This window comes from Panthera leo, chromosome E1 (genome assembly GCF_018350215.1).
Source record: "Panthera leo isolate Ple1 chromosome E1, P.leo_Ple1_pat1.1, whole genome shotgun sequence".
NCBI lineage: Eukaryota > Metazoa > Chordata > Mammalia > Carnivora > Felidae > Panthera > Panthera leo.
Genome location: NC_056692.1, coordinates 42,750,233 through 42,763,876, shown reverse-complemented (window position 1 = coordinate 42,763,876; position 13,644 = coordinate 42,750,233). Strand labels below are relative to the sequence as shown.

The 13,644-nt window shown below is 52.8% G+C and overlaps 1 protein-coding gene across 1 annotated transcript; it reads right to left on the bottom strand.

The window, feature by feature from the left end:
- Window positions 1-4,630: 4,630 nt before the first annotated feature.
- Window positions 4,631-10,311, bottom strand: HEXIM2 (HEXIM P-TEFb complex subunit 2). The gene is given in 3 exon segments (XM_042914489.1): window positions 4,631-5,648; window positions 8,300-8,413; window positions 10,117-10,311. Coding segments are annotated over 3 exon segments (1,104 nt in total). The 3' UTR covers window positions 4,631-4,853.
- Between the last annotated feature and the right edge of the window lie 3,333 nt (window positions 10,312-13,644).

The following is a 13,644-nucleotide window of genomic DNA, read 5'->3' as shown; positions in this document are numbered from 1 at the left end:
CCCCCCTCAGCCTCCACAAAAGCCATCATCCTAGGGAGGCCGGTGGACAAGGCAAAGAGGAAACCCTCTCAAAAGATGAGGGAAGGGGATGGTGAGGGAAACTCCCAAGAACCACCTGGGAATGGAGCTCTTCACTTCTTGATTATGCAATACTCTGCAAGTAGTAAAATTTATGGCTGCTTCCATCCAAGAGCGCCTCCCACGCCACCAGCACTTTGCTAAACCCTTAACTTACTTTATCTCTTTGAAGACAGGAGCGAGCACAGTGGTCAACAGCTCAAACACAATCAGACAGAACTGGCTGCTAGCTTCTCAACCTCTCTGAGCCACAGTTGCCTCATGCATCTGACCCCAAACCCCACAGGATTAATCACACTGTTCCCCGGGGACCACCTTCACTGCCTGGACCCGGCAGGCAGGAGCCAAGAGGACCAAGGAGATGTTCTATTTTTCAGGCCGGGCAGCATAGTCCCAGACACAAGCCCCCTAGCCAAGGATAGGCCCCAGGGCCCGGGACCCTGGACTGGCCTGAAGTCTCCCATGTCCTGGGACAGAGGAGAGGAGGCCCCTGAGTTATAGAAGCAGAATGGGATGGATCACAGGTCTCTAGCCTCTTGATACAGTGCTCCCTCTACAATAGGCCCTCAGGTAATCTCAGGTCATTTTGGATACAGGCCCCTGGAGACCAGTCTTTCCCTCTTGGCTTTATCACCAGAATATGCAGAATAGGTAAATCCATAGAGACAGAAGGCAGATTGGTGGTTGCCTGGGTTAGAGAAAGATGGGAGTGGGGAGTAACTGCTTAATGAGGATGGGGGTTTCCTTTTGGGGTGATAATGTTGGAACTAGACAGAGGTGGCACTTGCATACATTGTGAATGTACTAAATGCCACTGAGTCATTCATTTTGAAATGATTAATTTTATGTTATGTGAATTTCACCTCGATTAGAAATAAGGGTACCTGTAGCTAAGAGATTAAAGAAGGAGGGGGGGAGGTGCCTGGGTGGCTCAGTCAGTTAAGCAGTTAAGCGTGGGACTTCAGCTCAGGTCACGATCTCATGGTTCCTGGGTTCTCTGACATCAGCAGGGAGCCTGCTTCAGATCCTCTGTCCCCCCTGGCTCTGCCCTTCCCCCGCTTGTTCTCTCTCTCTCCTGCGGAGGCAGAGGCAGGTGGGAAGGTGAAAGAGGGCTGAGTTATGGGGGGAGGGGGAGATGTTGTACATTCTGATGTTGCAGAAAACGGAGCAGCTTGAGGTAGGGGGAAGGTAAGAGGGAGGGTGGTCTGGAGGATGCAGCCAGTTGAGGCAGCAGTTTGAGCTTTGGAACTTGGGGAGCCAGCTGCCTACAGGGGAAGGGGGAGAAGCAGGGAGGGAGTTGGACAGGCGCTAGTAACCTCTGAGCTGTTTGCTTCCTCTCAGAGTTTAGACTGGAAGCTCCTGGGGGAGGGGGCAAGGACCTCATCTTTTTAGCTGACTTTAATTTTCGTAGCAGAGCTTCGTCACAGGTAGATGCTTCTTTTAAAAAGCCTGGCACCAACGGGATGACATCAAGCATGTTAAGCAGCAGGAAGATTATCCACCGCCCACATCAGAGAAGTGAGGATGGCACTGGGCTAAGTGTGTGTGCCACTCAGGGCAGCGGGGGGGGGGCTTGCCCAGCTTCCCCGGGGCCCAGAGGGCCTGCCTTGCACGCCCAGCATCCCGAGAGGGCAGCACCCACCGGGGTCTGGGGTGGGGGAAGGGACTGGGTGACACCATGAGCTCCTTTGTCAGACCCAGGAAGGAGAGTGGGGGCAGCTACAGGAAGTAGGGGGTGAGGAGTTCCCTCCGGAATCTATCCCCCCACTTCCCTCCCCTGTGCTTGCAGGGCTCCTGCACATGCTCAGTGTGCCCACGAATTGGGTTGGCTGGGGGAGGGCACTGACTGGCACCCCCACTTAAAGGGCCAGTGCCATGCTTGCTTGAGCCCAACAGGGAGCAGTAAGAACTGGCCACCCTCTGCCCTCATACTGATTTCTTCACCTCAAACCCCCTTCTTCACTTCCTGGCAGACATCTCCTGTCCCCTCTGGACACAGGTGTTTTCCACCTGAGGTGAAGGGAGTCCTTGATGGGAAAAAAGGAGAATCCCAGGCCAGGGCACGCAGGGGTGGTGGGAAGCTTCACTCCTGTGAAATATCTGCCTCTGCCCCGCCACCCCCCACCCCCCAACCCAGGTAACCAAGAGGATCCTGGAAAGCAAATGGGCATGAGGGAAATAAGACACTGAGAATTTGCTCTAGAAAGGCCTGGAGGGGGAAAGGGGAATGTGTCTAAGCCCAGCTTTCCCCAGCCAAGGGGGTATGTAGGTTGCAGGGGAGGGGGGAGGCTGTAAATTGGAGCTTCTGTCACTGTGGGGGACCGGGAGAAGCCCAGGCCTCAGGACGGGGCAGCCAGAGAGGGAAAAGGCAAAAGGAACCCACACCTGGCCACTACCTGTAGCCGAGCGGCCTCTGCCCAGTACTTGGCCCAGTACTGCAGAAGGCACTCCAGCTCAACCCTGGGGCTCCAGGGCACTGAGGTCGGGGAACCAGATGGCTGGAGGAGGTGACAAGGGCTCTTCCTCACTGACTCCTCTCAGTGAAGACACTTTCCCAGCTCACACTTTTCTCCTTTGTTTTCTTCTTGTTCCATCCTGTCCTCCACCAACCTTGGGGAAATTAACCCACCTTGATGTGGCCCTGACCAAGAGCCCTCAACGCGTGTGCGTGCGTGCGTGTGTGTGTGTCTGTGTGTTTGGGTCTCTGGACAGGGGAGGGCCAGCAGCTAGCTTTCCTGTCTCTAGGCTCCTCAGCTTCTGGGCCAAAAAGGGCTGAACTCCTCACCTGTCCCTTCCCCTGTACGGAGCTCTTGCCTACTCAGGGACACGCTGGCCAAAGCCGGCCTCCTGGGCACAGCCCCAGCACCCTCTCCCTCACACCACACCCACAGCCCTCCCCCAACACTCCAGCAGCCCCCTCTGGAATCTTCTCACCCTTCCTAGTTACACACACACACACACACACACACACACACACACACACACACACGTATATGCCTCTGGGTAAACAACCTTAGGCCAGGCCCAACCCTCTCCCTCTGGGCTCCCTGCTGAGGAATGCGGCAGCTGGGAGGCTGCCTGAGCCTTGCCCAGGGGGCCTCTGGATCCAGGCTAGCACCCACAGGGGAAGGCAGGCTAGGAATTCGGAAAGCCACACCCTCTCAGAGCCTTGGATTTCCCATCTGCAAAGTGGGGACAAGCGTTCCTCTGGCCCTTCCTGAACTGTTCAAGATCAAAGAGAAGGGGGCTAAAATCTTTGGTGAAGGTTCCAGGAGCAGAACGCCCCACCCCCACCCCACCTGCCACCAGGGACTAGAGATTCTGCTCTTTCTTGAAACCCATCCCTCCCCAGAATCTGTTCTCCCCTTGCTTCCTTCTTGAAGGCGCTGGCCAGGCCTGGGTGTGGCAGGGCAGAAATGAAAGTTGTCCTGGCAACACACAGGGTTCGTCAACATTTCCATCCCAGCGGCTCAGAGGCCTGAGCCCTTCTCTTGCCCAATGTGGCTTGACAAGATGAGCCTTCCTGGAATGGAAGCTAGGTTGGGCTGGCCAGGTCTCCGCCCCTCCCCGGTGCACGGGGCGGCAGAACCACACAGGCTCGCTGGTGAGTTGACTAACTTCCCCCTCCACCACCCCAGCCTGACACTAGGCAGCCAACAAGGACGCCTGGAAGGGGTGATGGAAGTGAGACCGGGTGTCTGGAGAAGGCTGGGTCTGAGTGTTCCAGTGTGTGAGCTCATTTCAGAGCCCAATACTGCTGGCACCTTGGTGGCACCTTATCCCAGCTGACTCAGCTTTCTATTACGCAGACAGGGGAGGGGCTCACCTCGGAGGGAAGGGACCACACAGGGGATGGGGCAAGAGGAGCAGCACACACAGATGTGCGGTGGGCACGAGGAAAGCCAGGCCACCAGCTCTGCTAAGGGCGGCTTCACTGCCCCCTCTGCCTCTTGGGCTTTTTTTTTTTTTTTTTTTTTTTTCAGGAGAAAACTTCCCTTGAGGGATACTTCTAAGTGCCCTTCCAGGAGGTCTGGGGGCAAAGGTGATGACTAACCTCCTGCCCAACCACTGGCTTCGAGATGTGGAGGTGGGTAGCGGGCTGTCAAGGTAAAGGAGACACAAGCCATCCAGATCCTCATCCAGCCCGGCCCTCCGAACTCTGGGGAGGACAGGGAGGATACAGGGAACCTGGGAAGAAACCCTGAAGGAGCCCCTCCAAAAGTCCCAGCCCCCCCTCCTCCAGAGGACACCCCAAGCTCCTCACGGCAATCCGGCATCTTAAGTTCTGGCTGAACCGGTGGTTCCTGAGCCCCCCTCCCAGCCCTGCATCCTCCTCTATAAAACCTTCAGAGGAGTCTGATTCTTCCTGGACACAGAGAGCAGCATTCAGACATCCTGGAGGCCCTGGTAGTTCCCCAATACAGAGGTCGGCTGGCCTCCCAGGCTTGGGGCAAGGTGGGTGTAGGACCCCAGTCCCAAACCTCTCTGGGACAAATGTGCTTCGATTCTCAGAGCAGCCCTAGTGAAATCAATCCTAGCCACTCCCATCTGACCTCACGAAAATCATTTAATCTCTTTGAGAAAAATACGAAGACATCAAAGAACACATTATGGAAACGACAAGGTGGGAAGGCTGAACCGATTCTAGCTGTTCTCAGCGGACACAGGGGTACTGGGAGTGGTTTCCAACTGCCACCTGCCTCCCTGAGACCCAGCGGCCTGAGTGTATATGAAATGGGACCTTCTCCCTGGGTCAGCCTGGGTGAGGGGCCCCCCTAGGTGCCCGACTCCCCGCCGGGGCAGCTGCCCTTCCGGTTCCACATCTCGTTCTCCTGCCGGAGCCGCTGGTTCTCTGTCCGGAGCCGCTCGACCTCAGCAGCCAGCTCCTCCACCTGGCGGCAGGGCTGCGGGCCGGTGCACCCCCGCAGCTGTTGCAGCCTCCTGGTCTCCTCCTCGGCCTGCGACAGCCGCCTCTCCAGATCCAGGTAGTCTCGAACCAGCTCCTGCTTGCTGCGGTCCTGCAGGCGCTCGGTGTGGTAGCGCTCGTAGGCCTCGGAGAAATCCCTCTGCTGGAACTCACCGTGAGCCGGGCCTCGCCCGTCGCCTTCCCCTGCCTCGCTCTCCCCGCTGGAGCCTGGCTGGGAGGCCCCATGGGGCACTTCCAGGTTGGGCTCCTCAGGGTCTCGGTCATTCATCAGAAATTGGGTGGTGTTGTAGGGCGCCACGGGCTGGCCTTTGGCGAACATCTCCTCGCGGACCCGGGAGGCCCTCTGGCTCTGCCTCTCATCCCGCTGTTGCTTCTCGGCCCAGCTCAGCTCCAGGTAGGGCCGCCAGTGCCTTTTGCGCTTTGAAGGCCTCCTGCGGTGCTTCTTCCGGCCCAGCACAGCCTCCACTGAGCTGCCCCCTGGGCTCTGGGTCCGGGAAGCCCTACTGTTCCAGCCCAGGCCACTGCCAGCCCCAGTAGGGTCTTCCTCCTCCGAGTGGCTCTCTATCCGGGGTGTCAGGGGCAGGGAACTACCAGGGTCATGAGGCTCAGGGGGTGTCTGGGGGCTCCCAGGAGCACCAGGGGTCTAGACAGAGGACAAGGAAGAATAAATCACAGACAGCCTGTCCCCGGTGGTGGAACCCTTCCATAACCACTTGGCCTGAAGCCAACCTTCCCATAGCTGACTTGGGGTCACTCTCCAGCCTCTCACCCTCTGCAACTATTTGTTGGTTTGTGGGTTTTTACCTGTCTACTGTCTGCCCCCCCGCCCCCCCAGCCCTCCCCGAGCAAACTCATGAAAACAGCAGGAATTCTGCCCATATATTTCACTCTGTAATTTCAGTACCTGTTCTGTGCCTCACAGAGCACAGTATTCACTAAATACTGTTTGAATGAAGTAGGAGAAAAAGAATAGAGGTCGGGGACTGGCTCCTGATGCATTTGCTTGATCAGTCATCTTCCTAGGAAGCTTGTCTTTCAGACAGAGTTGGCTTCGTGGGGAAGCAACCTGTGCAGTCTCTCAGAGCCTTTCACCCCCACTCTGTTCAGAAAGGCCCCACGCTTTGCTTAAAGCTCTGCTGTCCTTGCCTTGAACTTAACAATTTTTTAATAAAGAACCCTTTGCACTGGGCCCTACAAATTATGTAGTCGATCTTGCTTCCAGGTATTTGCATAGCTCTTTAGGGCTTAGTGCCCTCTTCAGAGGGGCTCACCCTGACCACCCTATCTAAAGATCTGCCCCCTCATCTTCCCTTCCCATTGTGAGGGGACCCAGTTAACATTCCATGTCGCATCTACCACATTACCATTTACCATCTGTCTTCTTCCTATAAGAATGTGTCTTGTCTGTCCAGTTCACCACTGTGTCCCCGTGCATGGCCCAAGGTAAGTGCTCAATAAACATATGTTAAATAACATAAAGCCCATAAGAGGGGGGGGTCCAAAAAACATAGGGACATGAGGCTCTCCTTTCTGTTGATCTAGGGCAAAGAAGACAGGGTGTATTTATTCCAGGCAGAAGTTGCTATCACTCTTTGACAGGAGCGGCAGGAAAGAGGCCCTCACTAGGGAGAGGAAGGGTGAACCTCCAGTGTGCAGCCGACAGAATCCTAGAACTTATCTAAGAGGTGGAAAGGATTCTGTCAAGAGCGTGTGTACACAGCATGTGTTTATCTCTGTTGTGGTGAGGGTGGGAGTACTCAGGGTGGGGGATGGAGAATGAATTGCTCTATGTTTGTGGTTTGGGGAATTCTAATAATAACTCCTGCCATTAAAGTGTTGCTCTATAATGTACACCACGGCTCAGAGACATCTGACATAGGTCCATACAAGCATAGCGTGTGCATCGGGGGATGCACGCAGCCCTGTGAGAGCTGGAGGTGCGCTGTGAGTGTTTTAGAGGCCCTGGAGTTCTCTTCTTCATCTGGGATGGAGTGTGTTACGGCGTCTACGCAGTACGTGTGTGTGTTGTTTGTCGTGTTGTATTGTTACTTCACCTGCAGGGAGATCGTAGATCAAGAACAGGCCTTATCTACACCAGTGTCTTGAGCCACCTGAGACGGAGTTTCTGCCCCACCCCAGAAGCAGCAAGGCCCAGGCAAGGTGGTTTGCTTGTGTGTGCACAATCGTTCACCTGCCCCCAGCCCTCAGTACGTGTCCCCCCTGATGATCCTTCCCCTCACCCAAACCATCCCTGCCCCTCAGCCCCACGTGCTGCCTCCCTCCTGAAGGCTTGTCCCTTTACCACCATTCCCACTACTGCAGATAAGCTGTGTGATCTGGGTGAGTCATATGCCCTCTCTGAACTTCTAACCCTGACCTACCATGAACTCCAAATTAAACAACTCCAGAAAACGCTGGAAGTGGCTAGCTAAGGTGGGTCAGAGGAGCTGAGCTCCTTCCTCACCTACAGGGACTCAAAAACTCGGGGAGAATAGGCAAGGTGGGGGCAGCAAGAGAGAGTATGGGCAGAGCGGGTTTGGGTTCCTGTTGCCAGATCAGAAGGTGATGTTTTCTGAGAGTCTGACACAATCTGTGTCTCCCTCTCTCCCGGATGATGTGTGCACCCCAACCCCTAACCTAAATTATGAACCAAATGCTCAAACTGTTTTCCCTGTGTCAGGCTTCGTTCTCAGCCTTGACAGATTGCAAGGCAGAGTTCTGTTGTCAGAAGTCCCCAAATTTAATCTTGGGGTGCCTGGGTGGCTTAGTCGGTTAAGCGTCCGACTCTTGATTTCGGCTCAGGCCATGATCTCACAGTTCGTGGGATTGAGCCCTGCGACAGTCTGTGTTAACAGCACGGAGCCTGCTTGGTATTCTCTCTCCCCCTCTCCCCTCCCCTCCCTCCCTCTCTGCCCCTCCCCTGCTTGTGCTTGTGCGCAAGCACGTGCTTGTGCGCAAGCACGTGCTCGCTCACTCGCATGCACTTGCACTCTCTCTCAAAAAACAAAAACAAAACAAACTTTAAACCTGGACCTTTTGTTTGCTAGCTGCGTGGTTCTAGAAAAGGTATTTCAGCTCTGAGAACCTTAGCTTCTTTGAAATGGAAGTAGTAACCCTACCTTGAAGGGCTCCTAGGATTTTATGAGATAGCACAGATTTGGCATCTGGCATACTGCCCACTGCACAGTAGGGACTCATTTAAAAATACTGGTTTTCCAAATCTGCCAACACATCTGAGACACGCTGACGGGATCCATGGTAGGGCACTCAGGTGGTTGGGAAGGTGGGGCTTACCTTGGCCTCCTCCAGGGCTGCGGGTGATTCTGTATTACAGTTGGTCTGGTTCGTAGTAGCCACCTTCTTCTGTTCCAAATCTTTCAGCAGATGCCTTTAACTAATGACACCTGCCTTAAATAACAGAAAAACCAAGTCTTAAAGGAGAATTTTCAGGAAGACTGGCTACCCAGGAATTTTTCCCCAAGGCAGCGGCAGCCATTTTGTACCACCAGACCTGCCCACTGTCCTTATCAAACGAAGGCCCTGAAGGCTGCCTCCACACCCTGGTTTTCACACCTCCAGCCAGCAAGAGGGCCAAATGGGGAATAAGGGACCATCTTCCCAGTCCTGTTCCTCAGACCCCAGGCCAGGGTTTACATCCTATACTGTTCTTCTAGAAGTCACTGAGGCCCAGGCTGGCAGTTAGGAAGCTCGCCCTGAGCTTCCCGCCCCCCCCCCCCCCCCGCCCCAAAACCAAAAGGGGGAAGGACGCTGTCCTGGGAGGCAAAGTACAGCAATGACCTGGAGAGGCCGACAGTCGAGTGGGTCAGTGTCTGTAACAAGAAAATATGTAGCAGGCTTTACAAGGGGGTCCTTTCCTCACTGTGTCCAGAGGCCCCAGTCTTGACAGCGGACCCCCTCCCCCTGACTGCCCCCAGGCTGGACTCCAAAACCCAGCCCTGAGAAACACAGCTGTGGCCTGGGCCGAGCCTGGGGCTGAAGCCTTATCATCTCCTGGGCCTGGCCTGCCTCCCGGCTCCTTCCTCTCAGGACGGGAAACAGAGGAAAGGGGAAGAAGTCTTCACACTACATGCAGCTGGAAGGGAAGCCCAACTGGAATAAGGATGGATTCCTTGGAAAGGGGGAAGTGGTCCGAGAAAGGAGATTTTGCAAAGGCAGAACTGACCTATTTGCTGTCAAGGATTATGCACACGACTATATCTGTGTGTCTTTCTGTGCGACCGACCTCCTGTTTGTGCAGTTCCCAATGCCTCAGCCCTACCTCTTGCTGCAATTGCAGCAGCTCTGGTCAAGCCGCTCAGGCACTAAGGTTGGAGAAGTTGGGGGGCGGGGGGGGGGGGGGGGGGGGGGGGGGGAAAGCCTGGCAGCGCGGTGCCTATTGGGGATTGTAGTTTTTCCAGCTTTGGAACACGGATCAAGATCCTGTCACGTCTACAGTCAGACCGAGAACTCCAAAACCCATATACCCTTGCGCGAGTGGCCTCCCGCGCTCACCGATGCCTTCTTTGATTGGTCAAGCCGTCTGCCAATATTTCCCCTTTCGTCAACGATTAGCTGTGCGGAAGCACAACGGGACCCGCCTTCCGAGCTCAATTAAAGAGTTCATTGATGGCGTTAATCTTTACGGGGCAGAAAATAGATCCGGCTGAGAGGGGCGGGGCTGTGGGTGCGGAGGGATCCTCGGCCCTAGAGGAAGGCGACGAGAAGGATCGGTGGCCGCCGCCGCCATTTTGGGCTGGGAGGAGGCAGCGGAGGGACTCGCTGCGCAGTGAGAGCACCCCGTGGGGGGTGGTCCGGGCGCGGGGAGAGGCCGGGCCGAGTGGGCTGCCTGAAGTGGTGGCGCCGGGAGACGGCGGGGAGTGGGACCGGGGACCGGGGGGGTGAAGGTTGGAGTCTCCCCGGCCGGGCCCGGTCCTCAAACCGTCCCGGCAGCCCCGCAGCCTCGCCTCTCACAGAGGGCGGGGTTCTTGGGCAATTACCGCGTGTTCCCCGAGACCCCAGTTGGGGAGAGACCGGGTGAAACAAACGACTCCGCTCTGCTCTTCCCACGGGGGACGCAGATCCAGAGGCCGAGTTCTGCCAACTTTCCCCACCCCCATGCGGCCTGGGTATGGTGGCGGGGCCCAGCGTTGCGGGACCCCCACTTCGAGGGGCGAGGTGGGGGCGTCGCCAGATTCCAAAGACTGGCGCCCCCGGGGAGGGCGGAGGTCCCAGCTCTGGCCGTGCGTCCTCCTGGCGTGGCTGGCAGCTGGAGGCCCCGAGGGCGCAGAGCCGGGTGCACCCACCATCTCCCCCCCCCCCCCCCCCCCATACACCAAGGCCATCTCGCGGCCCCGGCTTCGAGAAGGAAACAGTCTCTTCTTACAGTAGCAACCACCAATTCCTCCTGGAACTAGGTAGATAGAGGCACGTGGAAGGCTTTGCGAGCCCAATGCTTGGAAATCTCTGAGCGCTCTTGCCCTCAAGATTTCTAGCCAGCCCCGATTGTCGGAATGACCTGATCTTGCACGTCCCCAGCCAGTTTGGGAAACTCTAAAAATGTGCTGTTCACTTCTCTTGAAAGTTTACACCGAAAAAAGGTTGGGTTTTGCCCTTTACGGGGTTGGGACACAAAAAAAAACTGAGTGGCCACGGCTCTGGGAATAAAAGTGGAGTGGCCCATTTCGGATGCTTCAGGAACATCTGTTTGCGTTTTGAAATCCGAGCCATGAGTTTTAACCAAAACTTTTGGAGAAATGGCTGCCCTCCTAGAGGAAAGAACGAACTAATTCCAACATAATCTTTATAAGACTACAAATTCTTTCCAGTTTAAAGAACTTTTCTTCCACAAACTGAACAAAATGGGGAGTATTTTGCCACTGACGCATCGTTACTAGGGAACCTCTATTTTAAATTTCCAAGTACACTAATTGAAAATCACCTCTGTGAATCCCAGATGCTACCAAGATAGAAATTGCAGTTTTGAGCAACTTCATATATGTAGCGTTTGAGGGGTGGGGGGAGACCTGCTTTGAAAAAAATAAATACTCAACCTTACATTGACAGTTATAGCAGCTTCTTAGGATTGAAGTTTGATGTGAAATTCTTTTCTTGAATTACAGATTAAACCATCTTGTTTCCTCCTGCTCGAGATCCAAGTTCAGAGAGCTTTACATACAGCTCAGGGATATCTTAATAATTTTGTTGCTAAAATACCAGTTAGAAATTATGTGTAGCATGAGAGTGACTGGGTAGTGAACTTTACCTTTGAGGGTATCTTGTAATGAATCTCATTGCCAATTACACATGGTCACATCATTCCTAAGCCTTTGGCTTGAAAAGCAAGAACCTTGAAAGGTTTTTGATAACTGAAGCCCTCCCCCTCCTCCTATTAATCATCTTTTAAGTTGTAAATGACAGTTCCATAACTTTATATTCTCCCCCTGCTCCCCAGATGTTCTCAGAGAAAGTCTTACAACTGGATGGTGACAAGGTGATCACCATTGACTTAATTTCTTAATCCAAAATTTGAACCACTGAATGAAGTATACTTGATTCATACTGTAGGTTGACTTGGCTTATGTCATGTTAATTTTACACTGTTCTTCAGATCAAGAGAAGATGGGTTAGGAAAAGCTGACTTTAACTTGGTAGGAGTTAAGTTAAATAGTCATAGGAGCTGAATGGGGCTTTACAGATTATCTTTGTAGTTCTTCTGTCAAGAATTTAGTGGAGGATCCCAGACTCTTGTGATTTATCCTCCATGGTGAAGTAATAGGGTTAAACCTTTGGATGCTACTAGGTAGACAGTACTGGGCCAGGTGCAGAAATGTGTTACTCATTTAGAAAGATGAAAGGTTATCATCTTTAAGGTTGACCCGGAAGCTTTTCCATTCCTTGATAAGAAAAGTTGGGAATAAACCCAGTTTAATAATGCTCCCTTGGTTATCTTCTGAGCAAAACACAGGACTGGAAGTTAGGAACTCCAAGTTCAATTTCTGTGTGTGCTACCACTGACTTGATTGGCTTGGCCGGAGGCCAAATCCTGAAGATGAGGCCAAACTGGTCATTTTGTTGCTGAGTCCATTGTTCATCTAATGTTCAACCAGACCTTCAACTTCCTTCTCGGCTCTCCCCTTTCAGATGAGTTGTTTTGGGGTTTATGACAAAGGCTACAAACCCTATATGCTTCAGTTTCCTGATTTGAAAATAGTATCTGTGTTGCCTCCCTCATAAATACCTTGAGTAACTACTCTTCAGTAGCTATGTAAACATTTACTTACTAAAACTTCATTATTTGGGAATCTAGAACTTCTGCTTCAGAGGTTATCTGGGGTATTTGGGAGGCCTGCCTTAAAGAAGTGTGGCCCTGGTTGCCCTTGGCGGCACAAAGGGGGGCCATCCAACTAGGCTGAATGAGGGTCAGTTTCTCAGGGTACCAAGCAGTTGTTACTAGGAAGACCTGGATATTTTACCCTGATGGCCAGCTCCTGGGGCCTGGTGGCTCTGTGTGAGCAGGATCCATGGATGAGTAGGATTGACTCTTGGAGCAGGTCCCCTTTGGCATGAAGCTGCTTGCTTCTGAGTGATTGGATTTCCACAATCATAATCAATTTTTTATTGTGTTTCGCTCTCACCCTCTTTCTCTTTGAATTTTCTCTTTTTAAATTGCTCAAGTGTTTGTTGTTTTGTTAAGTACACTTTTGGAAATAACTAGAGAGGTAACCTCTTAGACATTCCTTTCCATCCTCTAGTTTGGTCTCCTGCCTTTGCCTAACAGTTGTACTGGAGTTATCCAGGTATGCGAACTTCTGTGTTGAATCAGGCTTCAGACTTCAAATTAACCTCCTTTTCTGACCCTCTGGAGGCTAGCACAAGTTCTGCTGAGAGCTCACAAGAGCAGCGATGCTGTCATTTTTTCAGATGCTTCTGCTTGGGGCACTCAAGTTCCCACATTTTCCTTCAGGAATATCCTTTTTGCATACTGCAAACCCAGGGCTTTTTAACACTTCACACGAAGTCTGTGGTTGCGTCAAATAGAATATGAAGGATGAGAGTTCAGTTTCCTTCTGAATTTTTGCTCTTCTTGAAAAAACTTTTAGGGGAGCCTGGGTGGCTCAGTCGGTTGAGCGACCGACTTCCGCTCAGGTCATGATCTCACGGTTTGTGAGTTCAAGCCCCGCGTTGGGCTCTGTGCTGCCAGCTCAGCCTGGAGCTGCTTCAGATTCTGTGTCTCCCTCTCTCTCTGACCCTCCCCACTCATGCTCTGTCTCTCTCTGCCTCAGAAATAAATAAACATTAAAAAAAAATTTTTTTTAAAAGAAAAAACTTTTAAGCCAAATATAACTGCTCTTGGTGCTACGTTGAGAGAGAGCACTTTTTCAAAAAACTTACCAACAATTGCCTACAGCAGCTCACTCATTTGAAAGAATTTTGTTGGTGTGCAAAGGTTTATTAATAAACTACTAGGATTATTCTCTGCCCTTGACCTTGTTAACATCATTTGTCATAATTGAACCACCTCTGAGTAAAACCCAAGAAAAAGTTTATTCAGGAGGAATTGTGAGGGCTCAATTATTGATCTGTTTAAACTCAGCCTTTGTTTTTTTCAACAAGAAGTGGAATGAGGTTGTCAACTTTCC